We start from the raw sequence: 25386 nt of genomic DNA, 5'->3' as shown, positions 1-25386 counted from the left end.
CTGCCTAAAGAGATTTCAGAGCTAATTCAAAGAAATGGGATTCTGAATTGTCCTTAATGCACGTTTTGCTTATTACCAATAGAGACTAACTACTTACATTACTATCTTGGTCATCATTATAAAATTATGTGTGGTGGTGAGGACTGTTGTCAAAGCCTAATTTTCCTAGGTTATCTAAACATTAGTATGTGTGCATATATTTTTTTCAGACTGCAAGTAGACTAAAATGTAGTGTTAAACTGAAGAATTTTCAGGAATAGTATGAAAATACTGCTGAAAACTTTGCTCTTCCCAGCAAAAAACAAGAAAATAGTTAAGAAACGTATTCTACTAAACTCAATTTGTATTGCAAGGGACTTTTTGACAGTATGCTAGAGGTGTCCTGGATCTTTCTGATTCTTAAGGATACAACAGGTGAAAAATGAAGCAACTCTACATATGGTTGGAATATTTTATTAATCAAAATTCATTGTACTGATATAAAACCCTCTTTATACTTAAAATTTTGTAGACTGAAACTGCAGACCAGTTTAAAAACTTTTATAATTGTTCATGAAGGTACTACTTCATAACTTAATAGAAACCTTAGAAAATAATTAGAATAATTTATTTTATTGTAATTGCCAAAGTAATTGCTGAACATCCTTCACAAGTGGGATGAAAGTTTCCAATGCTGTCCTACTGAAAGGCTAATCTCACCAGCTGTCTGAACTGTGACATTTGCTCAGCATATTTCTGAGAGCTGTCTTAACGTATATATCACTGCCTGAAAAAAAAGTGCGATTGAAAGATACGTGCAATTACCTAGTTTTGTAATCTATTAGAAACAATTATTTAGTTGACATTGGAGCTGCTAAAATGTCAATGTGTAAGGGTTAATTTTCTAAAGAAAACTTTGTATTACCAATATTGGATATTACTAAAGCTTTATTATGAAACATTTGATAACTCAGACCTAATCACTTCCTAACTTAAAAGGCAGCTGATCTGTGTGGTAAGAGTATTATGCACTGCTGCTTTTTTTTTCCCTTTTTTCTTCAGGTAACACACTTCAGTTTCTCTTCATAGATTTCACCCAGTTGTTGAAATGCCAGTAGAACATTATCATTTGGATCATCACACAGTTCACTCAGTGATGTTCTGTTTTTTTTAAAAAAAAAAAAAGCATTATTTCATTTTAAGTTGCTCTGAAGATGAAATATATTGTATATTAAAAAGCACAAGTTTATCATACCCAATAGACTTAATGAGGAGTGAAAAATCCTTGAGTGCATAGTAAGCATCTCCTTCATTTAACCTAAAGAAAGAAAGAAAAAAATTCAAATGGATATGCACTATAACATACTGTTTCACCTTTAATAAACCCTGCCACGTAGGTTGGGTAAGGATGCAGGGAGCATATGCCATGGCCTCAAACACAGACATACTCGTTCATTAGGATTACTGTAGAATAACTGTAAGCTTAAAATAATGCTGTAGACAGACATTTCTATAATTAAACATCTAAAAGACTCGTGAGGAATATCTGGAAAGATAATTTATTAATATTATCTTGGGAACATGGTTTCAACTGAATAACTAATCTGTCACAAGCTAAACTGGAATGCTATACTTCAGACGAATCTGCTGGCTAAATTGAGCAGGAGATGGTGTAAGCTTTCTACAGATGATGAAGACCCTGTATTTTGCAAAAAGTACCACTGATTACTGAAAAGCAACTTAATAAACTCAGTTCCTAGTAATTAAGAATACCACATTTGAAGAAAAAAAAAAATTGCTATCAGTATTGTGTTTAAAATAATAGAATTCTAGAATGGTTTGAGCTGGAAGGGACCTTTAAAGATCATCTAGTCTAACCCCCCTGCCATGGGCAGGGACATCAAGGTTTTTTCACAATGAAAATGATCAGGAAAGTCCCTGAAATGAGGAAGCCCAATGCAGTGGTCTAGAAGATGGTAACATAGTAGCAGAGAGATGTCAAAAGCTTGGTCAAATAATAAAGACAAATAGAAGAAAGGAGGAATTCATGATCAGTGTTAAAAAGATACAGGCAAGAGAGTGTAAAAGAAAAGATTAAAACTCCAGTTTTGGAAAATCTAGAGCATAAGTAATCCAGGAGAGAAGAAGAGAGGAAGACTGCATGTACCACAGGCTTAAACATGAAAATATGATGAGATATGGCAGCAGTCGACGAGCTTGGGCACAGATTTTTTGGTGGGTGGTTGCTTTTTTGCCTTTGAAGAGAGATGATAATATGATTGAATTATCAGGACAAGTTTAAATGCTTAGGAAAAGGGGAAGTATTGAAGCAATACTGTTACAAATACTGAATTACTGGCAAATTTTGCTTTGCTACTGTGAAAGTCAGGTTTCTATGATGACAGTCTTCCTGTACCAGAAAAGAGTTTGTGTTTTGGATGCCTCTATCTTTTGACAGTGACCATGAATTCCTCCTTTATTCTGTTTCTGTCTATTATTTGACCAAGGTTTTGACATCACTCTGCTACTATGTTATCATCTTCTAGACTACTTGCACTGGGATTCCTCATTTCAGGGACTTTCCTGATCTTTTTCATTGTGAAAAAAACCTTGATTAAATAAAATAAACTTCTGAAGAGCCTGTCAAAATAATCTGTGTCACTGAAGTCAAGACTTTGCATTTATGGTACTGTTTTGAATACCCAGTTAATACTTCACCGCTACTGCCATTGGACTTTAATGTAGTATATGTTTTATTCTCATTAAAACATTCAACTAATCTAATAATATTTAACAGCTATTCCATCCCTAAGTTCTGGAGGGAGAAAGCTTTAAAACCAAAAAGATGTACTTACGTACCATATTGTAAACAATGACGCTGTTTAACTGTATTAAAAATAGTAGTACATACCAGTTATCAGTTGTCAGTGCAGTCAAAGAGCCATGCTTATAAAAGTCCAGTGCGTATGCATTGAGTGGCCTCCTCCTTCCTTGATTATCATACTTGTTCAAATAAAGCCGGGGGCAGTTTGTGGCATTAATTCCAAGGGAACGTAAGACAGACTGAAAAAAAAGAGACGTATCTGTTGAACGGCTACTGTGGTTTTGTTTATGTGCCTATTTTGTCAAAACTACACCTTTAGACCCACAGCTGGAAAGTTCCACACTTCTAATCCTGGACCGCTCCCGGACTCTGCACAAGTACATGTAGGCTGTAGACAGAGGAGGGAGTTTGTTAATAAAGTGACTTACACTGCCAGTGCAGCTCTAGGATGTTCTGAGTAATTTCAAGTTTGGCTAGGTCACTGGATTTCTCTTGAGTTTTAGATGAGGATTTTTCTATATGCAGAGATCATGTATTCAGACTCTCACTGATGCTTTGAATGTATTAATCAACCTTAAGCATGGAACATTTTAAGAATGAAGGTGAATTTCAAATCCCCGGTTGTACGAATTTAATTTTTTCTATTACAGAATTATGAGTCATGATAATTCCCTAATGCTACAAAGCCCATGTAGAAGACCGCAGGAAAATGCAAGCTGACAGTAAACACGTTGATGTATATTACAATTAAGCTAATTCATACGCTATCTAATGTAACTGCTGAAATCCTAGTTGAGAAGCAAATGATCAATGCAATAATACATCCTTTTGCTAGGATCCTTGAGACTACTGTGTCATTGATTTTAAAAAAAAAAAAACAAACTCCTGATGTGGAGAGAACAAACTGGGGATATGGTTTGAACCTGAAATTTTAGAGTAATTTACTTGTCTCAGAGTTGAAAGGAACAGAGGCCTTGCAAGAAAGCAAACTGTTTACAGATTTTTTTTTCCTACATCCATCTATTCTGTGTTTCTTGCACTGTGATAATGTGGTGCTACTCAGTGCTGATTTTTTTTTTTTTTGAGACCTTTCAAATTGTTTCTCCTAAAGAGTGACACTTGAGCATAGTGCCATCATATTACACAGAGGCAAGAAGATTGTAATAAAAAATTCTTTTTATTGACCTGTAATAAAATTCTGCCCCCCATGAAAAAATAACTTACTTTATTTATGATCTCTCCATGAAATAGATCATTATCAACCACTCCAGATAAACATGCAAAAGGTGAGATGGCAGATACACTTTTGGTGTTGTCCATCAAAGAAGATGCTAGTTCAGAGCCATGCCAATTCTTAGATGAAAAATCTAGACAAGAATTTGCAAATACAAGGTAAGCTATGCAGACACAAGCTCCCTTTCAGCAATCTATTTTAAAAGCAAGGAAATTCCAGTTCAGTAGATAATGATAGGAAATAGAGTTGATCTTCTAAACTTAAATCCTTCTTGATAGATCTTTGTTTCTTTTGTTCATAAGAACCTCTACACAACTGATTACAGTATATAAGAAAGAGCTTTCTAGTGGTGAGAATAATTACGTCTCAATCCCCCCCTTGCAACTTAAGCCTTTCTCCTTGACTCACCTGTAGCCAAAATTGCTAACAGCATGAAGCTGTGCCAAAAACAAAGAGAATGTTACTATTAGAAGACTTATTTTATCTCTATCTTTTATTCTGTCCTATGTTGAAGAAAAAGGTTTTTTCAACCTGTGTTCACAGGTATTAATAGCTAGACATCTAATAATTTTTATTGCTATCCTCTGGACTCCCAGCCAACATTTTTCTTGAAGCATGGAGCTCTGAAGAATGAATATTCTAACTGAGGCCCTGTTAGGGCTTAAGTATGTGAAGGTTGTCACATACAAGCGCTCTGCTTTATGCAACCCAGTATGAATTTCTGTTTTTACAACAGCATGGCATTTCAGTTGGCTTATGGTCTGCCTGTAACTTCAATCACTGTCTGTAGAAGACCTGTCTAGTTATTTCTAAATATATATTCTAAATATATTTGTACTTTTGATTTTCCTGTTCTAAATAGAAACTTTTTCTTTCTTTCCAAATTATCAACAATACTTTCAATCCTTACACTGCAACCTTTTCTGCTTTGTGTTATGGTAAGTATGCTGTAGTTACACTGTTTATGGCATTCATAAAAAAATCTCAGCAGTTTGGCATAGTATTTTTTTTGCAGCCTCGCCCCAAGTTACGGTAAGTAAGTACAAAAGTCTCCACCACCTCTTGAACTACAGGACATGGATTGATCTTGCGTTTCTTCTTCTGTAAATCTAATGGAAAATGTTTCTTTCAAAGTGAAACAGCTTCAGCAAAATGGGGAGAATGCAACCATATTACACCTTCCATTTAACCAAGAAACTTTACCATTCAAGTAGAATAGGAAATTCAATTTCTCCAGCTCACATCCTGGGTAAAAGTAGCATTAGTAACACTAATATATATAAAGGAATATACATCCTGAAAATGCAAGGCAGCCCATGCTTTGGTCTTCTAATTTGGAATTCCATCATTCTGTGAATTACAGCTCTTAATTTCCTACGTTTTTCAGGTAACATACCAGGGTGTGGGGTCCCTCCATTGTTAAAACAGGCAATCTTAAATTGAATATGAAAAAACAGGATTTCACTGTAGTGTTGCTAATGTTATACCATTATGCAGCACTGTCCAGTGCTCTGTACTGGAACTGGAAAACTGCTATTTACCATCTCAAGCCATACGTAGTATTCAATCTTGTTTTGCATTCACCTTATCTGTTTATCTCCCCCCGTGCCTCACCTTTGTATTCCACTTTATACAAAACTTTCTATGATCCAGGTATCCCCATACTTGAAACTCAAAGTAGATGATAAGATATGGTAGCTTGTAAGGTGATTTGGGCTTTTTTTTTTTTTTTCATTTGTACACAGCAGAGACTAAAAAAATCACTGTACCAGTGTAGGAAAAAAGGATGCATAAATACAGTTACCTGCTATAACTAAAGTGCTTCCTTACTGCAAAAACAGTATTTTTGAAGGCATGTTATTTTCAGAGGAGCTAGGCAATGGGACAGTGGTCTATCACATTGCTTTTATATCTCTCTTCCAGGAAGTAACATGAGATTATGTAGCAGTTAAATATTTTTCACCCAATGGCAATCCATATTGCTTGGTAGTTTTATAGTCATGCCTTTTCATATTGCCTTGGTTATTGGACATCATTTATTGGCATAAGTAACTTAGTTGATTTAACAAATGGTGCAATGTTTTTAACTGTTACTTCAATGTTAAGGCTGTTCAGATGTTGAAAATCTAACCTTTGTCAGACTCTGAAAGCAATTCAAGTATCACACACATTTGAGGATCTGGAAATGCATTGATGATTAGATAAAAAGGCTTTTATTCAACAATTACACTTAATATATTTTTTACTTTTATAAAAAAGTCCCTTTGATTTTTATTTCCTCTACAAAATAAAAGAATAGCAACTAAAATGATCCTTTTCCTGTACAAATACAATATGATCTATAATGCCTGTAAAACAAAAGTGAAATAGAAACTGTATCTCTTTATTAGCATGTCTGAAGTCACCACTTTTTTCTTTACAAAATAAGAATTAACCAAACTTTCCTAATAAAATCAATTTCACAAATTATGAATATGCATTAATTTTTCACTTCCTACCTGTCTTTGACAGTGGAAGTCTGTATTCTTGTTCGGTATCTGCCAGCTTGGCAGTTGTCAGAAGAAAATGAGCAAAATTTTCCTCTACTTTGGTGTTGTACTCATTTACAGCATCTGCAAAATCCTCTGGCAGATCTTCTAGAAAGACCTGAAATAACATGCAGATTATTGCTTAATTCAGGTAATTTCTCCAAAAGTGTAAGTTCTACATTGGTGCATACATAAAGTATTAGTACACACATAGTGTATTAGTAGAAAGAAGGAGAGTACAGCTCCAAATTTTACCCAACTTATCAGACTGCCAGACTACCTAGAATTAAAGGATCTTAAAGAAGAACATGAATTTCATGCGGAAAAAGGTATGGAAGATAAACAGTAAGTACAAAATTCCTAGATTTTTACTCACAGAGTACTTGGCAAACAGCTCTATTAAAGATGTTTCAGCTAGCTAAAAAGGGACTTTTGAAGGGCTGCCTTTCCCAGATCTTGTTTTGCATATCTTGGTGTTCAACAGGTTCCCTACCAACATGACAGACTGATGCTTTTCTGCCATTATCCACAGCAGTCCTGTAATCCTTCCTACATGACTAGCCACTTTTCAGAAACAAGTAACATTTTTCCTCTTGGAATGCTTGCTGGAAACTCGCCACATAAGCATCTTCATCTGGAAGAAGTTTCCTTTGGTGTTCCAGCCATAGCTGTGTCCTCCAAAATTTTAAGGCTTTGCATAAAACGGCCAATAAGAGCCCATTGCAAATGTTTCACTTTCTGCCTGTACCCATGGTGGGTTAACTTTGTGCATAACTAATGTTAATGCTCATCCTACTAATATTGTCCCATTTTTGGAAAAAGCCCTAAGCCTACAGTGTCATGTACCACAGAGCATGCTGGTGTCCTGGGTCATTGGTACGTGTCACAAAAAGCTACAGCTCCTTAGGCGGAGACAAGATTCTAGCAGAGTGAGGAGAAGAAAGTAAATTGCCATTTGGGGAAGAGATACTTGAGTTGTATTGTATAAAGAAATGCAGTGTCATTTATACTTTCAGGTGTTGCAATATCATGACAGTTAACTATATAATCGTCATCACTAAAACATACTTGAATAATCTGGTACTTTTCATTTAACCTGACAGTCAGCTGCTGCTTCTGTGGCTAAATGAAGGCTTCTTTATTTTAATCCAGCAAATACTTTCTTCATTATTCTAGCTACTTGTATTGCGTCTAGGTGGCAAAGTGTTGGGGGAGGGGCGCGCGGTTCAGGGCTGGCTGCTGTGAAAAGAGGCCAAGGGCTGCCCCGTGGCAGACACGGCCAGCTCCAATGGCCCCACCACAGGACTGAGCTGAGCCCATCAGGCACAGGTGCAGCACCTCTGTGAAAACTTACTTAAGAAGTGGCAAAAATGTCACAGAGGCAGAGTGAGAGGCTGCAGTGTGAACACCAAGATCAGAGAAGGAGGGGGAGGAGGTGCTCCAGGTGACGAAATGGAGATTCCCCTGCAGCCTGTAGAAGAGACCACAGCGGAGCAGAGATTTCCCTGTAGCCCTCTCACTGGAGGCAGCCATGCCAGAGCAGATATCCACACTGCAGCCTGTGAAGAACCCCACACCAGAGCAGCTGGATGTTTCCCGAAAGAACTATAGCCCATGGAGAGCCCACACTGGGGCAGGTTTATCCTGAAGGACTGCAGCCCACAGAGAGGACTCACACTAGAGCAGGGGTGACATGTGAGGAGGAAGGAGCAGCAGAGTGAGCTGTTAAGACTCGACCACAACAACTCATTTCTCATCAGCCCTGCACCACTTGGGATGGGGGAAGGTAAAGGAGTCAGGAATGAAGGACTAAAGTTGAGCCTGGGGAAGGCGGGGGGCAGAGGGAGGGAAGGTGGTGTTGAAATTTTTATTTTTCATTTCTCACTACCAAAATTATTTTAATTGGCAAAAAATTAATTTAATTTTCCACAAGTTGAGGCTGTTTTGCCCATGATCATAACTGATAAGCAATATCCCTGTTTTTGTCTCGACCCATGAGCATTTCCATCCTATTTTCTCCCCCATCCTGTTGAGATGGAGGAGTAAGAGAGCGGCTGGGTGGGCAGCTGCCTGCTAGCCCATCAGACTACTGTACATCCATAATGACACTAGTCTAACTGACAAAAGGAAACAAGTTCACTGAAGTGTTACACAACATCAGTTACAGTAAAGACCAATGCTTTCTCTACCTTTGACTGGCAAAATGTGCGTTTATATTTCATTGAGCAGGCTGGAAGATATTTTCTCCCAAATAGGTTTGCTAGAATGAGCACTAGCTTTTCCAGGACATCTTCTGAAAAAACAGTTGAGCCTATGTCAAAACAGAAAGTACTTGGGTTAAATATGAAAGTGTAACTTTTTTTTTTTTTTGCTTAAAATAAACAACTCCTATTCAGGAGTTTCCTTCCCAGCCACCATTGTCATGACAGAGGTTATGCAAAACTATGTTGGATAAAGATCAACTCATTACATACAAAAAGCTCTGGTAGATAATTAAGCAACTAATATGTACAAACTAATACTGTATTCTTATATGTTCACATACTGCAGCATATCTCAGTGCACAGAATGGATTTTACTCATGTAATGAGACATTAGTAGTACTTCATTTTTTTAATTTGTTGATATTCAGAGTGGTCATCCATCTTATTTGCTACATGGCATTCAAATCTTGCTCTGGAGTCAGAATTATGAATTTTTCTGTGTATGTATAGCATTCTTTTCTACTTCATCAGAACGTTTCACAAACAATAAATTTAAGTTCATGATACTAGCATTGCCATATGTGTGCCTTGGCTTTCTCAGACAGAAATATAAGCAGATGCAGAGTGTGTAGAGGCAGAGGCCAAGGATATGAGGATGAAGGCTAGCCAAGCAAAAGGTGGCAGCAGCAAGAAGGCACCCAGAAAATTTCAGAACCATTGGGATTACAGAGCCTGCCATAGACTGCAATGAAGATGCATAGAGTATTATTTACCTTTAATTGGCTGGCACAATTTATGGAATAAACCTTTCACAAGAAAGCTCACTAAAACAAAATTTGAAGGTTCGTAATAGTACAAGTGTGTCACAAGTCCAGCAAATCCTATGGGGTTACCTTCTTGATCCAAGTAGCCCTATTTAATTTAAAAGCAAAAAAATCTTAGTTATGAAAGATTAACTTGGTTATGACAAAAATATAAAATGGTGGCATTCAGAAGAATAGATCTTCAACCTAATGCATATGTACCTATTGAGGCCATTCAGTTTCCTCTGAAAGGCAAAAATTTGTCATAGAATCATAGAATCATAGAATCATTGAGGTTGGAAAAGACCTCTAAGATCATCGAGTCCAACCGTCAACCCAACACCACCATGCCCACTAAACCATGTCCCTAAGCGCCTCATCTACACGGCTTTTAAATACCTCCAGGGATGGGGACTCCACCACTTCCCTGGGCAGCCTGTTCCAATGTTTCACCACTCTTTCAGTAAAGAAATTTTTCCTTACATCCAATCTAAACCTCCCCTGGCGCAACTTGAGGCCATTTCCTCTCGTCCTATCACTTGTTACTTCGGAGAAAAGACCAACACCCACCCTACTGCAAAACAAGTCACCAACTATTTGAGTATTTCCATGGGAAATCTTCATCTCCCTGTGCAAAGCATAGATCTTGACTTCATAGTTTTAGCACTGATTTAGATCATGTTGCAAATGAAAAGTGCATACAGTCACCAAAGTAAGATTTGATGCAACTTTCATTAAAAAAACCTATTAACCCAAATAGTTGATGGGATAAAAGCACAGCAAGCAGTGATCTGTCACATATGTTGCTGCAAGATGTTTGGGTGCTAGAAGCTTATATAGTTTCAAAAAACAACAGGACAAGCTCATGGAATAAAACTCCATCAAAGGCTATAAATTCCAGGACACCTCTCCTGTCAGAGATCACTCTGCATCACGCCCTGTAGGGAGTATCCAGAGAATCATCATTATATGGTTGCCCTTTTTTTTTAATACACTTCCCTGGAAAATTATTGGAGACAGGATACTAGGTATGTGGGCCAGGTTTTTTCCAGTTCTTACGCTAACTGTAATTTTTCGGAAACGTTACTAATCTCTCTTGTACACTGACTAGATTCTTCTCTTCAATGCTAGTATCAGACTCCTGGTCTCACATACAAGGGACACCCAGCAGAGGAGGCAGAAATGTTGGCTAGGGCTCCTACTGGGAGAAGGACTCGGAAACCTGGGCACAGATGATTTGTTAATGTAATCACATTATTGCTGCCTCTTACTGCCTGTAGTCCTGGGCTGTAAGCCAAAATGGAGTAATGCATAAAAATTTTCCAAAATGGTATCCATCAAATTGAAACTATTACTATGGAGAGATAGACCACTAATTTTCAGTCTTCTCTAAGACCTACTTCCTAAACTTTTGTTAGAGATACAATTTCTCTCAGCATTTTGACATCCTTAGTATGTTTTAAACCCCTATCATTTCACACGCACGCGTCTTCATATAAAATATAAATGCACAACTTTTACTTTCCTCATCAATTTGTAATCATATAGACCATACCATAAGATTTTCCCTGTTGAATTTATTTGGTAATATAAGTAGCTCAGAATTAACCTCAAACTTAAAGCACTCTAATTTTATCTGTTTCCTTAAATTTCTTTCTGACAGAAAGAAATAGCCTGTTACTATGGAATATAAAATATATGGTTCTTTAAATGAAAGCATATGAACACAAACAAATGAGAATATGTAGATTTAAGGGAACGAGTTAAAACCTACCTCTTTGATAAGAAATTGCAAGGAAAACATAAAATAAATTTTTAATATTTCTGCATATCTTTCTTTTCTGAATGACATCAGTGAGTGCTTCAACACTGACAATGCCTGGTCAAACAAACAGGAAAAAAAAAAAGAAGAAATTAGAAATCCAAGGGAAAGTTGATATTGTAACAAGCAAAGAAATTCTATATCCAGATTTTATGCTTTGTTTCATCAATTGGTTTTCAGGGTAAAAATGCTGGGTGTAGGTTATGTTGTATTTTTATTTAAATTGAATGCCTAACTCCCGGAAATGCTTGTGAAAAAGTCCATCCTCTGTCTGTCAGATGTGTGTGCATTTTCTAAATTTATGCTGAGGTTTGTAAAGTTAATCACGTGAAATTCATATAGAGATCTAAAAGACAATGATTTAACTATCATTAAACTAAAACCAGGAAGTTTTTAAATTATTCCTTACACTTTAATAGCATTTTAATGTTTTAATATTTAACACAGAAGTTTACCAATTTACTTTGTTAGCTTAAGTAGATTTATATCTGAATTCATTCAGTGAGTCCTTGAAAATGAATGTCTATATGCTGAAGTGGATGTAAAAACCAGATCATCTGGAGATAGGAGTTCCTTAATAATTACAAAAGGAAATCTCTGACCAATTCGTAATCATGATCATGGGTTGTTTACTTAAACCACTGCATTAAATGGCAAGAATAAGAATTCTTTGATTCCAGAGAGTTAGTATGCGGATTTAAACAAGTAAGTAATACATAGAATTTTCTCATTGTTTCAATTGAGATAGCATTTCATAGCTCCCCTCTTCCCTATGGAAATGTATGTTCACACCTTTTCCTCAAATAAAGCCGAAATTTTAAATATTGGAAGACACTCTGATTCTCCAAGTTAATGCAAATATTGCATAGAACAAGAGTCAGTAAAGATACCTCCCTGACAGTAGCACTCTTTCTGATGATAATATTTATTGCAAAGAATAAATGCATTAAAATGGACAGTACAATACCGTGGAGAAGGCGGCACAGGTATTAGAAGCAGTATAGCAGAGTATGCGATTTCATTTGGAGGCAGATTGCTTACTTCTGAAGTGCATCACTTTCTGCTCATGTTAAGGAGACATTATAATTTAATAAAATTGCTATTAAGAAAAAAATATTAAACCTTTGCTCTGGCATCTGCTTTGTCATCAGCCTTTGCAGCCAGCAGCATGAGTCTCAATATTAAGGAAACAGTCAGAGGAAACTGGCCTTTCAACTGAGGTACGTTGGATTTGATAAGTCTTTCAACTTTGGGCAGTGGGATATCATAGAAGAACACACTTCCAATCATATCTTGTCCCCGTCTTCCAGCACGTCCTGACATCTAAGAATAATTATTAATTATATTATTAAAATAATAAAATTATTAATTATAAAATAAAATATACCAAAGTTGTATATACTGGTACCATCTATACAGTCTTAATAAAGCATGTATGCAGAATTATTAAAATAATGTGTGCAAAATACGTTGTACCTCAAATATAGCTGGTTTACAAATGCGGTGTTTTATTTACTTTTTTAAATATGAACTTCCAAATTTGACAGAAGACCTAAACACTGGCCAGGATACTTAAGTTCTCTCACATGTCTTTTTAACATTTATATTTCTTCAAGGTAAGTTTTAACTTAATTTATACCTATACACCAGCTTTGTTTTCAAGTTACATTTAGCTCCAAATTATTTCTGGGTAGATTTGTGGCAGAGGTAGTCTCAGTGTGAATAAAGAGCAGAGAATATGAATGAGGAGTAGAGAGAAGCTGCCTAAGGGTGTATTCCCTTGCTTGGATCACCTTTTCTTGGTCAGGTCCATTGTGGGGACTTGCCCCTTGTACCAGATGATGTGGTAAAGCTGGAGTCATATCATTTATGTGCAGCAGAAGGGAGATGCACGTAGGTCTGGCTACCGCACAGATGTACCCACACTCTGACTGTGAGAGCTACCTGCCAGGTGATGCCATCAGGTGTATCATCTGGCCTATATGGCCCCCTGAACCACAGGCAAACTGGCAGTACTTCATGAAAATACGGGTTTGAAAAGTAGCACAAGAGCAGGAAGCAGGGGCTACTGAAGAGGTTAGAGTCTCTCAGCCCACCCAGTAAGTTGTGCCATGACTGGAGACATTCTGCTTTATTGCATTTGCAACCTCATCTACACACTGCTGTCTTGCATTGTGTGGAGTGCCACTTCCAAGATGGAAGGAACTCAAATGTCCCTATTAATCCAGTCAGCACTCTTTCTTTTCCTCGTTACATCCCCACTGTATGTTCTTATAGCGTATTTTTCACACAATTGTAAAACCTTGGCTAGAATGAAACAGCTTTTGTCTTTCCGGCTCCCACAACTGAAAGCTGAATCTATGCCTTTAATTCACTGAGCAATTGTAATACTTTCATTGCTGAAATAGGTCTTTTGACTACATACATTATTTTTGAGCTGGCAGTTCTGACACATTAGTAAAATCACCTTAGCTAAAACTATTATTGTCACCAAAACGAACAGCTAAAACTCAGAACATTCCCAGAAGTATATGTAGAAGAAAAGACACTTTTCTGAATTTGTGTGTGATGACAGCTACATGTGTACTGTTCTTGTAATAAAAAGTAGGTGCTCTATTTCCATACCTGTCTGTAATTTAGGGCATCTAAAAACACAGAATCTTCAGCAAAGACAACAGATTTACATGGCATGTTGATTCCTAGAGCAAGTGTTGAAGTAGCTGTGACTACCTATAAAATATCAAACATGAGTATATCTATTAGAAATGGCAATATCCAATTTAAAAAAAACACCTGTAATATCCAACTTAAACCAACAAGAATTTTACTATCATTTTTCATATAGCTAAATTTTAATCTGATTAATTTAACAGAGCTATGAACATATATGAATTTCGCTCTTTAGTGTAGTTCATACAGCTATTACATATGCATATTAAACTTTTGTATCCTGAAAGTTTACACCACATTTTTTATGGAACACAACTTGAAATAATATTGAAATTGGACACAAATTAAAATATTCCGTGAAGACAGTACAAAATGTCATAATCCTATAGAGTTCATTTAGCTAAAACACATTCAGTTGGCTGCTGCAGTAAAAGACAATAAAAATGTTTCTATAAATACATTAGCAACAAAAGGAGGGCTAAGGAGAATCGCCATCCTTTATTGGATGCGGGGGGAAACATAGTGACAAAGGATGAGGAAAAGGCTGAGGTACTTAATGCCTTCTTTGCCTCAGTCTTTAATAGTAAGACCAGTTGTTCTCAGGGTACCAGCCCCCTGCACTGGAAGACAGGGACGGGGAGCAGAATGAAGCCCCCACAATCCCAGGGGAAATGGTTAGCGACCTGCTGCACCACTTAGACACACACAAGTCTATGGGGCTGGATGGGATCCACCCAAGGGTACTGAGGGAGCTGGTGGAAGTGCTCACCAAACCACTTTCCATCATTTATCAGCAGTCCTGGCTAACCGGGGAGGTCCCAGTTGACGGGAGGTTACCAAACATGACACCCATCTACAAGAAGGGCCGGAAGGAGGATCCAGGGAACTACAGGCCTGTCAGTCTGACCTCAGTGCTGGGGAAGGTTATGGAGCAGATCATCTTGAATGTCATCACGCGGCACGTACAGGACAACCAGGTGATCAGGCCCAGTCAGCATGGGCTTATGAAAGGCAGGTCTTCCTTGACTAACCTGATCCCTTCTATGACAAGGTGACCTGCTTAGTGGACGAGGGAAAGGCTGTGGATGTTGTCTACCTAGACTTCAGTAAAGCCTTTGACACCATTTCCCACAGCATTCTCCCAGAGAAAACTGGCTGCTCATGGCTTGGATTGGCGTACACTTCACTGGGTAAAAAACTGGCTGGATGGCCAGGCCCAAAGAGTTGTGGTGAATGGAGTTAAATCCAGCTGGCAGCCAGTTACAAGTGGTGTTCCCCAGGGCTCACTACTGGGGCCAGTTCTGCTTAACATCTTTATTAATGATCTGGATGAGGGGATCGAGTGCACCCTCAGGAAGTTTGCAGGCAACACCAAGTTGGGCGGGAATGTTGATCTGCTTGAGGGAAGGAAGGCTCGACAGAGGGACCTGGACAGGCTGGATCAATGGGCCGAGGCCAACTGTATGAGGTTCAACAAGGCCAAGTGCCGGGTCCTGCACTTGAGTCACAACAACCCCATGCAGCGCTACAGGCTTGGGGAAGAGTGGCTGGAAAGCTGCCCAGCGGAAAAGGACCTCAGGGTATTGGTGGACAGCCATCTGAATATGAGCTGGCAGTGTGCCCAGGTGGCCAAGAAGGCCATCTTGGCTTGTATCAGAAATAGTGTGGCCAGCAGGACCAGGGAAGCGATTGTCCCCCTGTACTCAGCACTGGTGAGACCACACCTCAAATACTGTGTTCAGTTTGGGCCCCTCACTACAAGACAGGCATTGAGGTGCTGGAGCATGTCCAGAGAAGGGCAACGAGGGTGGTGAAGGGTCTAGAGCACAAGTCTTATGAGGAGCGGCAGAGGGAACTGGGGTTGTTTAGCCTGGAGAAAAGGAGGCTCAGGGGAGACCTTATCACTCTACAACTACCTGAAAGGAGGTTGTAGCGAGGTGGGTGTCGGTCTCTTCTCCCAAGTAACAAGGGAAAGGACAAGAGGAAATGGCCTCAAGTTGTGCCAGGGGAGGTGTAGATCAGATATTAGGAAAAATTTTTTCACCCAAAGGGTTGTCAAGCACTGGAACAGGCTGCCCAGGGAAGTGGTTGAGTCACCATCCTTGGAGGTATTTAAAAGACACGTAGATGTGGCGCTTAGGGACATGGTTTAGTGGTGGACTTGGCTGTGTTAGGTTAATAGTTGGACCTGATGATCTTAACTGTCTTTTCCAACCTAAATGATTCTATGATTCTGTGATATGCTAATCTGAAGGATAGAAACTCTTAGTTAGAAATAAAGTTCTACAGCTATCAGTTCACTTAGGTTTTTTCATTTGTTTGGAAACCTTCATGTCAACATTTTTTAAATGAGCATGACAAAGCCAATGCAATATATTTTACCACTGGTGAAAGGTACACTATATTTTTTAATTAAATATATGGAGAAACTAAAATTTTAAAAAAAGAACTGATCCCGATTTACCAACCTTGATATATCCCAGCCTGAAAAGCATCTCCACTACTTGTCTTTCCTTGGTGGCCATAGATCCATGATGATACCCAATGCCCCTCAGTGCCATCATTTGCTGCAGATAACCTCTTCTCTCAAACCTAAGTCGATGAAAAATCTTCATCAAAGTCTACAAATAAAAAGAAATGTTAAGTATTAACCACAACCAGATGTTGTTAATGAAAAAAAAAGTCTTACCTGGTAAAGTTCCAAGCACTACACAGAAATATAGCTGTTTATGATCTTCAGTGAACCTGAAGCCCAAAGTATATAATTGGATGTGTACCATCAGTAGCTTTATTACAACGACAAATCCAGGCTCTGCAGTACACTTCTATATACTATCAGGTTTTTTCACCTTTGCAATAAATGCCATTACAACAGTCCCAATTGTCATACCATGCAGCTAGATGCAAGCAGACATGGCAAGCTTGCATGTTCGTGACTTTCCTACATGAAGCATGGCCTCACGACCATGTACTGCATGCCACTATCACAGAGCAAATTCCTAAGTAGCTATGTGAAGCTGATACTCTTTTGCTCTTGTTTGTCATCCCTGGTCGGTACCACCATCGCATCTTACTACACAGTTAGAAGATTCCCTTTCCAAAATTCAGAAATAGCACTGAATTAAGCTTTGTCAGTATTTTCTGAACTTTACAGCTAAATGCCATCTGTTCCAAAGCCCAAGCTACTTCTTCACTGCCTTTATCCATGTGCAACTGTGGGAAGCAATGTTCCTTCCAAGCTGGCTGACAGCAGTTCAAAAATGCCATTGGGATCTCAAGTTTGCAGGATAAGGAATCATGAGAATTTTCAAGTTTGAACCCAATACACAGAATTTCCCTCTCTTTCAAGACATATCACAATAAGCAGAAAGCATTATTAAGACACTTCATCAAAATTTTGAGCACCTTTTCTCTGAATTAAGAGCTATATATCACAATTACTTTTTTTAATTAAAAAAACCCATCCATGAAGAGACAGCTATATGAACCACGCTCATGTTTCAGGAAGTTCAGACCAGAGGGGATCTCCTGGACCAAGGCCCCGTCACCCGCTACTGCTGGAAACCATGTCATATAAATCTCTTTCATAACTTATTCCTCAATTATTTGTATACAAATATATACATTAATATTTCTGATGGACATCTGCAGATTTTCAGTGCTTTTCTCATCTTTTCTTTCCTCAGGGGGCGTAAACACATTGAAGAGCATGGAAGATTTTGCTTTGTGGGGACTAGAACTTTTAGAGCCTAAAATAATTTATTATTTAGTATTTTTACAAGATATGAAGGGCTTAAAAATGCTTTGATAAGCTCACAAAGGTGCCATATAGCCTATGCTGATGACTCAGTCAGAAAAATAGGAGTCTGAGATCTGAATCAACGTGTAACAGAACTGCATTGCTGATGGTTCATGGAAATGAATTTATTGTAGTATGCATCCCAGGACTCCTATCACAAGGACAAATCAACATCTTTTTATTTGGCAGAATCAAAGTTGTCCATACATCTTAAATATAAAGTTATTTAAGATTGATACCTGGAATCAAATTTAAATAGAAATATTCAGAATGTTTCATGAAGTCAATGCGTACCGTTATGAAGTACAACTGCATCACACATTATATGTTTTATGTACTTATGCACAAATTCATGCATTTTAGACATACAAACCAAAACCATGTTATAATTATCAGTGAATTACTTACGTCTTTATCCACTGCTTTAGGATCAGCGTAAGTACACGCAGAAGGGATAGCAGTTAGCCTTTTAAGTCTTTTTTCTAACTGTTGTTTTGTAGTCAAAAGAAGTACCATGTTTTCCATTTTAGTGGAGCTCAACTTTTTGGTATCCCTGTATACAATATACAATTAAAAATATTATTTCTGTAATTAACATACATTTCTCAATTTTAAAATATTCTTTGGGTACTGAAAGATGCAGACTCATTCCCTTTTAAACTGTAGGCTCAAACATGTAGGTAGATCTGTTAATGTAAATTTACTGATAATCCTAACAGCTTCCTTTTATCATGGCTTGTATGCAAACCAGCAAGTAATTCTGGGTGAAGTAGAGAGGAGGAATTACAGTGACACACAAAAATGAAAGAAGATGAAGACAGCAACTGTAAGTACCTCATTTAGCAAATTAGTAAGCTTAACAAGATTGCACAGTAGAAGACTCAAACATAAAAGAGCAATGTGATGGATTTACTGCCGATAATGACATGGACTGTAGGAATTTAGAGCAGGATTTGAAGGAGAGGAGAGGAAAAACTATTTAGAGGCAGATTTTCAAGCTACTTCAATGTCTAAATATGTGTCTAAATTCCTACTGGATTTTCAAATTCTCACTTACTACTATTAAAGTCAGCTAAGTGCATTCTTTCATGATATTATCTCCAAAGAATGCACCGTATATTGTCATGATTAGGAGGGCAAAACCACGAAGCTTTATGTTCCTAACAATCCTGATAACTATAGCCATATTTCATTGCCAAATGCCTTATAAAAATCCATACTCTATGATCACAAAATCAAGAAAATTCAAGGTTAAGGGGGAAACAAATACAGTACAATCCAAGCAAAAGGCTGGCAAATATTCAAAGAACATCTCACCAGTCAGGTGAACCCGTACTTCAGAGATCCACCACTGTAACCAGCCATGGTGAGGCTAAACTATGAAAATATTTTCCCACAGTGGCTGACTCAGCACCAGGGTCAGATGCTACACTGTTTTTAAGAGATGTATGACAAAAGTTACTGTCTGGAGAAAAAGACGTTCTGATATCTTGATATCTCAGTAGTGAATTATTCCAAATTGACCAATCTCATATATTCAGGTCTCTCTCTTTGATTCTTATGTTGCAGCGCCAGCACCTCACACAATGTCAGCAACACTGGTATCTTCCCGCTGTGTGACTATGCACCAGGTACTGCTGATTGATACCTGCCATACAGCTGCTCCTACTGTGTGGGTTGCTAGAGCACAAAGAGGAGCAGGGACTACTATACTGCAAGCTGGATCAATGTGCTGCTGTAAGGTACATTCCCCAGAAATAAGTTATCACAAAATTACACTTTGTCATAATATGCAAGCTTTTTAATAATATATAGTTATAATACTTACTGAGGGTTGAATTTTATTAGCATTTTTTTCACTTTTCTTAGTTCGTCTCTTAAACGTTCTTTTTCCCTCTCAGTATTAGGGTCTTGTTCAATTTTTTGTTTTTTCAGCAAACTGAGGAATACATTCCTGGCTGCACATTCCACTGAATCCACATTAAATCTTAAAGTAAATAATATATAATATACATCAGTTAGGTGAACTCTAATAGAATTTTTATTTATATGTAATGCTTTTAGAATAATATTCAGGGAGCCTTATCATCTGACAATAGTTAGAATCTAATCATTAGAGGCATATCCCTATTACGTCTCCAAATGATAGTCTGCATTCACTTTCAAACTGCTATTATTCCAAAACTGAGTGGTAAAATGTGAAATGGTTCTGCCAATAAATTATCCATAGAACTCAACTCTACCCTTCCCTAAGCTGGATACTTGGACATATAGATAAAGCAAATTGTAGCTTAAGTCATTTTAATTCTTCTCAACTACCAGCTGAGAATCAGTGCCTGTCTGTCTTGGTCTTCTACACAGCTGTTCTTCCTCATAGCTTTTTCAGTATTGGACTGTTTGGAGTTTAACTGGGATGAAGACTTCTCCAGCTTCACTCTCAAAGAGTGTTTTTTTTATTCTTGTTGCAGCAGGCAGATCCTGTTAACTAACACCGTACAAGGTGTTGGCAACACATGGGGTGAGGTTGCATCCCAGTCCATCAGAATATTCACAAGTCATTCAAATCTGGCAGTCACCAAGAACAGGAGCAAAAATTGAAGGACTTTACCCTTTTATCCAGAAAGACCAAATACAGATTTTAAGGCTAGGAGGTAACCTCTCCCTAACTTAAGCTTTTCACATCTTCACGGATGACAGAGCTCAATAACAGTCATTTGCTGTTTACTCTTTCCTTTTCCAGAGCTTTCTTTGAAGCTCGGATTGAATGATCTAATTTCTCTCTATCGTTGAGTTTATTCAGCCATAAGTAGTACTAAAGTGGTGCCAGCCTGTCTTTTCCTTGGTGGCTCTAAGAAAAGAAAAGCAAACTCTTAAGTACTGTTTTTTCCCTACCACCAATGGCTGTGATAGCAATTTGGCTTCTACAGTTCTGATACATGCTCTCTCAGGAGTCTCCATTAATTCCATGCTAACATAACACCATACAGGATGACTGCTTTGCAACCTCATCCATCAGTAATGGCTTAGGGAGAAAAAGCTTACCAGCATCAATGAAGCATAAATATCAATCTATTATTCCAAGCCACTGTCTACTACTTGTGAGGGCTACTCATCCCCTTCAGCTCCATCACAATTTCTCAGGACTGGAACATTTAACTAGAGAGATTTTTATTTTTTTTTAATTCTGTCTGACTTGAGTTCCTTCTCTGAGTACAAAGACACTAGGGAGCTCTACCAAGTGCTGTTACACTACACCTGTGCCTTAGAAGACCCTTAGATAACAGATTTCTGTACCTCATCCCCCAACTTGATACCACTAGGTTCTGCCTCCATGTTCACTGGTCTGGGATGTGTTCTTGTCTCACCATGATCATTTATCAATTGTCTAGGATATTCATACTCTATTCACAGTCCCTTGTCAGAGCCATAAGTCACCAAGAATTTCTAAAGACCCACCATTCCAGGGTAGATGAGAGGAAGGCACTTATCCACCTCCCCTAAGGAGAAGCACCTTGGAACTTCCTATTGAGTGCCCCAAAATGATGTTGCAGTTCATACAGCAGCCCTGAAATTATTCCTTATTGGAAGGAATTACAAACATCTAAGAGTCCTTTTGAAAACTGTTGGTTTCAGCTTGAAATCAGCCATAATATTAATTTAGAATTAGACTGTCACTGAGAAATAGAAAAAGAAATAATTTACCAGCAACCAGAGTAATTTGAGATGTTCATCAATATGTATATTCACTTTTTGTTTCTTCCTTTCTGGAGTTCTTTCAGGAATGCCTTTTTATCAGCATCGGGCATGTGAGAATTGAAATGGCAGCGAGCATTCCACCCCTAACTATCAAAGTGTCCAATGTAAGGAAGGGCAAGGCTTCACACTGAGATGAGAAAACTTTCCATTTTTACATGATTGTTCCTATGCATTATTACAGTGAGAATATGTGCTAGACAACTGTTTACTGTTAAGCAGCTTCTTTTTATTATTAAGTCCAGCATTGAGGTACATGCCTACTTTACTAATATTAGCAATATCACTGACAATAACAATATTGCAGTAGGCTCAAAGTTGTGCACGTTTGATGTTACGTAATTACATCTCTCATGCATGCAAAACAGGTTGATTGATGCATGCCACTGGATGTAAGATGAGATTGTTAGAGGCTATGCAGTGGAACCATCACCATGTGACAAATGTACACATTAATAGAACCTCATTCCATCCTTTTCCCTAGCAAATCTGCCCCTACATACATCATTTGCACCTCTAAATAAACAGCATACACTTTCCACAAGTTTTACTGACTACACTGGGGCAAAGCAACTGAGAAACTGACTCATTTGAATATAATGCAGTTTCTTGTAATTTTCTCAGACATCCTGCATGGATTCTACCCCTTCCACACGGTAATTAAATGCTCCCAGTTTTATTTCAGCTAAACCTTTAGTGCCATAAAGATACATGGGTTGATAGAGCTTGTAGGCCTTTACTTTGTATGTTTTAAAGCAAAGGTAACAAATACCATATAAATGGCATTTGCCAAGCCATATCAATGCTTATCTCTAAAACCCATTCTTCTGAATATAGGCGATACACATATAGTACCTGGAATGTAAATACTTACATAAAAAATATGGCAGGCAACTTATCCATCTCATGTAATTTATCAACAAAGCTTGCAAAATGCTTCCACTTTTCCTGTTCTGGGCAATCCACAGGTTTTGGCTTAAGGTGCTCCAGTAGCTCATTCACCTGACCAAAGTAGTATTATTGTGGAGATTTTAATGGCAGAAACTTCTGGCCAGAGGCTAACAAATATGAAGACTCCATTTTCCTGTGTCAAATTCTATCATCAGCTCAATTTTTTTAAATCATTCAGAACTGCAATAGCCACATATAGTTTACAGACTAAAAGGTCTGCAAGTCATCAACTGAGTTAGCTAAGAGCTCAAAATGCGAATTATTGTAGCATTCATGGCTACCATCACTGTGCAAATACTAAAGTATCACTAACATACTGATTATGATATATTTTCACATTTAAGTGTCCTAGTTCAAGAAATCTGTTTTTTCCCCAGATATTCTTTATTTTTTCTTTGTTGTCGATTCACCACCTCCTCATATTCCTTTTTATGACATAGGAATAGGTGGCCTCCAATCAAGGACTTGATTTTTTTGCTCACTGCTTTAATTTCTATCATCTTTTACATGGAAAGATACATACTATCTGTGGTTACCAGAAGGTTTCAAATGTGCAGCAAAAAAGAGGTAGACTAAAAAAGCAGAGCAATGGTAAAATATTCTCACTAATTGTAGGAGGTATCTAAAGGAATCAGGAATTGAAATCTCACAGCAGTATCAGAAGTCTGATTCCCAGAGAAGCTTGTGAAAACTTCACCTTGAAAATGCTTATGGCAATGCCACAAATATTAGTGCTTATCTTTCAAGTACAGGAGCAGTTAAACCTAATAAATAATAATTATGGGAGGAGAAACTCCCATAATTATATTATTACATATAATTATTATTATTTTAAAGCTGTACACAATCTTAAGAAAGCGCCCTGTAACAACTGTTACCTTCTGTCTTTGGCCAAGCACAATCCATTTGCTTAGTTCTTTCTTCAGTTCCTGTTCATATTTCCTCACATCTGCCTTTTTTATTACTACTTTATTCTTGAAAGAGACAAACTCCTCAGGATCTAGCTCCTGGAAAACAACATTAATATAAAACATTGCAGTACTTCGCTATCTATTTATTTTGATATATTTTGCCCACAGCTGTGTATACACACCTGTGCCCTTGGCCACTCTTGCCAGACGTTTACCATTGTGTCATAAAGCTGGATGCTCTCTCGTGGAGACAGAGAAAGATCTGAAGGAATACCATAGTTCTCAATCTGCAAGAAGTTTAAACAAAAGAAAAATAAAAGAATCATTTTGATGGAATCCATGTTGCCTAAATGTAACAGTTGCTAAACAATGTTGACGCCAGTATGATACTTACATGATTGACTGTTAATGCAGCACACGGATGACAGTGTTCAATGATAAAATCACTGCGCTTTAGAGAGCACACATACTTTTCCAAATCATTGTATCTTTCTTCATACAAGACTGTGAAGAGACAAAAAAGCTGTCATGATGCACTTGGTTGTTTTAAAAAGCAAGTACTTGATCCTGCAAGATTTGTTTTTATTTAAAAGAAAAAACAAAACAAAATACACTTAAGTTCACACACCATGATTAAAGTTTTTGCAGAAATAACACTAAAATTTATTTCTTAGTTACAAAATATTCTGATACGCACCTAGTCTAACACGATATGATTTCTTTTGTTCTTGTACTTTAGATTTCACTTTACATTTTCTTGTAAAGTTCTTTTCAGAGTTTGTAGAGCTTCCTTTTATTGTATTCTCAGCACATTGCCAATACCTTTTCACAGATTGTAACCACCTACAGTGCAAGAATAAAATAAAAATAAAAGTTGTAAAAAAATATTTTAAGAAAATTGCTACAGCTATAATAGATGAATTACTACAGTCTGCTCAATTTCTCCTATAGAATTTCCAGTCCCCCTCTCACCATCTTCAGTGCAATTTTCTCCAGCTTATCCCAGGGTGCAAATAAAAAATGTGAAATAGCACCATTACATATATATAAATATAGTGCAGGTGTCTTCTCTGATTGATGATGGACAAGTGTGCTTATCAGGCTTTGGCAATTCAAATAGATGTAAAAGCCTCCTATATTCCTCTGCACAGCTCAATTATAGGGTCTGAAGGAATAGTAGTGCCTGTTCTCACTACAGAGTTAAGAGTTACAGTATTGTTTTTATGTCAGTTGGGGAACTAAGGGTAGCATAATACATATAACAATATAACTCCAAATCAGTTGCTTCCCAATAGTAATTGACCTCTCTATCTAAAACAGCTCATATCCAATTTAAATACGCTCTTGTGAGCAAAAAAATTCCACACGTACTCAGTTAGGTGTTCTGGGTTACTGACAGTAGCAGAGAGCGCCAAAAATGGACACCGAATTGTTACCAGAAGGTGCTCCCAAACCTCTGCTCCAATTTCACCGCCAAGACAATGGACCTATTTTTTAGGAAAAAAGATTAGAAGAAAAGAAGAAGTGTTACTCATCAAAGTGCACCCATAACAGGAGTTGTTTTGTGTTTTGCAAAAATCAAAAGTTTGGCAAGATCAGTAATGAATAATTCTTATGTTGTAGCGAATGACCATGAGATCCAAATCAAATGTCCAGTAAATCCCTCTCCAGGCTTCACTGGATAGCAAATTAGTGTAAATTTCAATACTACATTCACTCTTTGTACCCTAGATACTCACTGGCATCATTAGCAATTGATTCTATATAAAAGAAAGAATGCGGTAGGAATTTTAAATTTAGTGAGATTAATCATTGACTTTTTCCCTGGAAATACTGACAAATACCGTATGATGTGAAATGTGTATAATCCCAGTCTGGAATGCTCTATTTGTGCCACTGAGACTACAG

General features: G+C 37.6%; 1 protein-coding gene across 1 annotated transcript in view; it reads right to left on the bottom strand.

Annotated features, from left to right (window-relative positions):
• Positions 1-444: 444 nt before the first annotated feature.
• The window catches only part of DDX60 (DExD/H-box helicase 60), a 49391-nt gene continuing 24449 nt past the window's right edge, over positions 445-25386 (bottom strand). The window contains exons 20-38 of the mRNA XM_076336557.1: positions 24850-24965; positions 24176-24321; positions 23873-23982; positions 23661-23765; positions 23446-23574; positions 22491-22618; positions 19692-19850; positions 18272-18416; positions 16533-16685; positions 14020-14124; positions 12517-12717; positions 11347-11451; positions 9543-9681; positions 8755-8876; positions 6536-6683; positions 4028-4170; positions 2891-3042; positions 1235-1297; positions 445-1140 (exon numbers count right to left, since the gene is read on the bottom strand). Of these exons, the coding sequence (XP_076192672.1) occupies positions 1038-1140; positions 1235-1297; positions 2891-3042; positions 4028-4170; positions 6536-6683; positions 8755-8876; positions 9543-9681; positions 11347-11451; positions 12517-12717; positions 14020-14124; positions 16533-16685; positions 18272-18416; positions 19692-19850; positions 22491-22618; positions 23446-23574; positions 23661-23765; positions 23873-23982; positions 24176-24321; positions 24850-24965 (2472 nt within the window). The 3' untranslated portion in view covers positions 445-1037. The remainder of the gene's footprint in view (positions 1141-1234; positions 1298-2890; positions 3043-4027; positions 4171-6535; positions 6684-8754; positions 8877-9542; positions 9682-11346; positions 11452-12516; positions 12718-14019; positions 14125-16532; positions 16686-18271; positions 18417-19691; positions 19851-22490; positions 22619-23445; positions 23575-23660; positions 23766-23872; positions 23983-24175; positions 24322-24849; positions 24966-25386) is intronic.

The sequence above is a fragment of the Aptenodytes patagonicus genome, chromosome 4 (genome assembly GCF_965638725.1).
Source record: "Aptenodytes patagonicus chromosome 4, bAptPat1.pri.cur, whole genome shotgun sequence".
Classification (NCBI taxonomy): Eukaryota; Metazoa; Chordata; class Aves; order Sphenisciformes; family Spheniscidae; genus Aptenodytes; species Aptenodytes patagonicus.
This window is presented reverse-complemented; position numbering and strand designations above follow the sequence as displayed.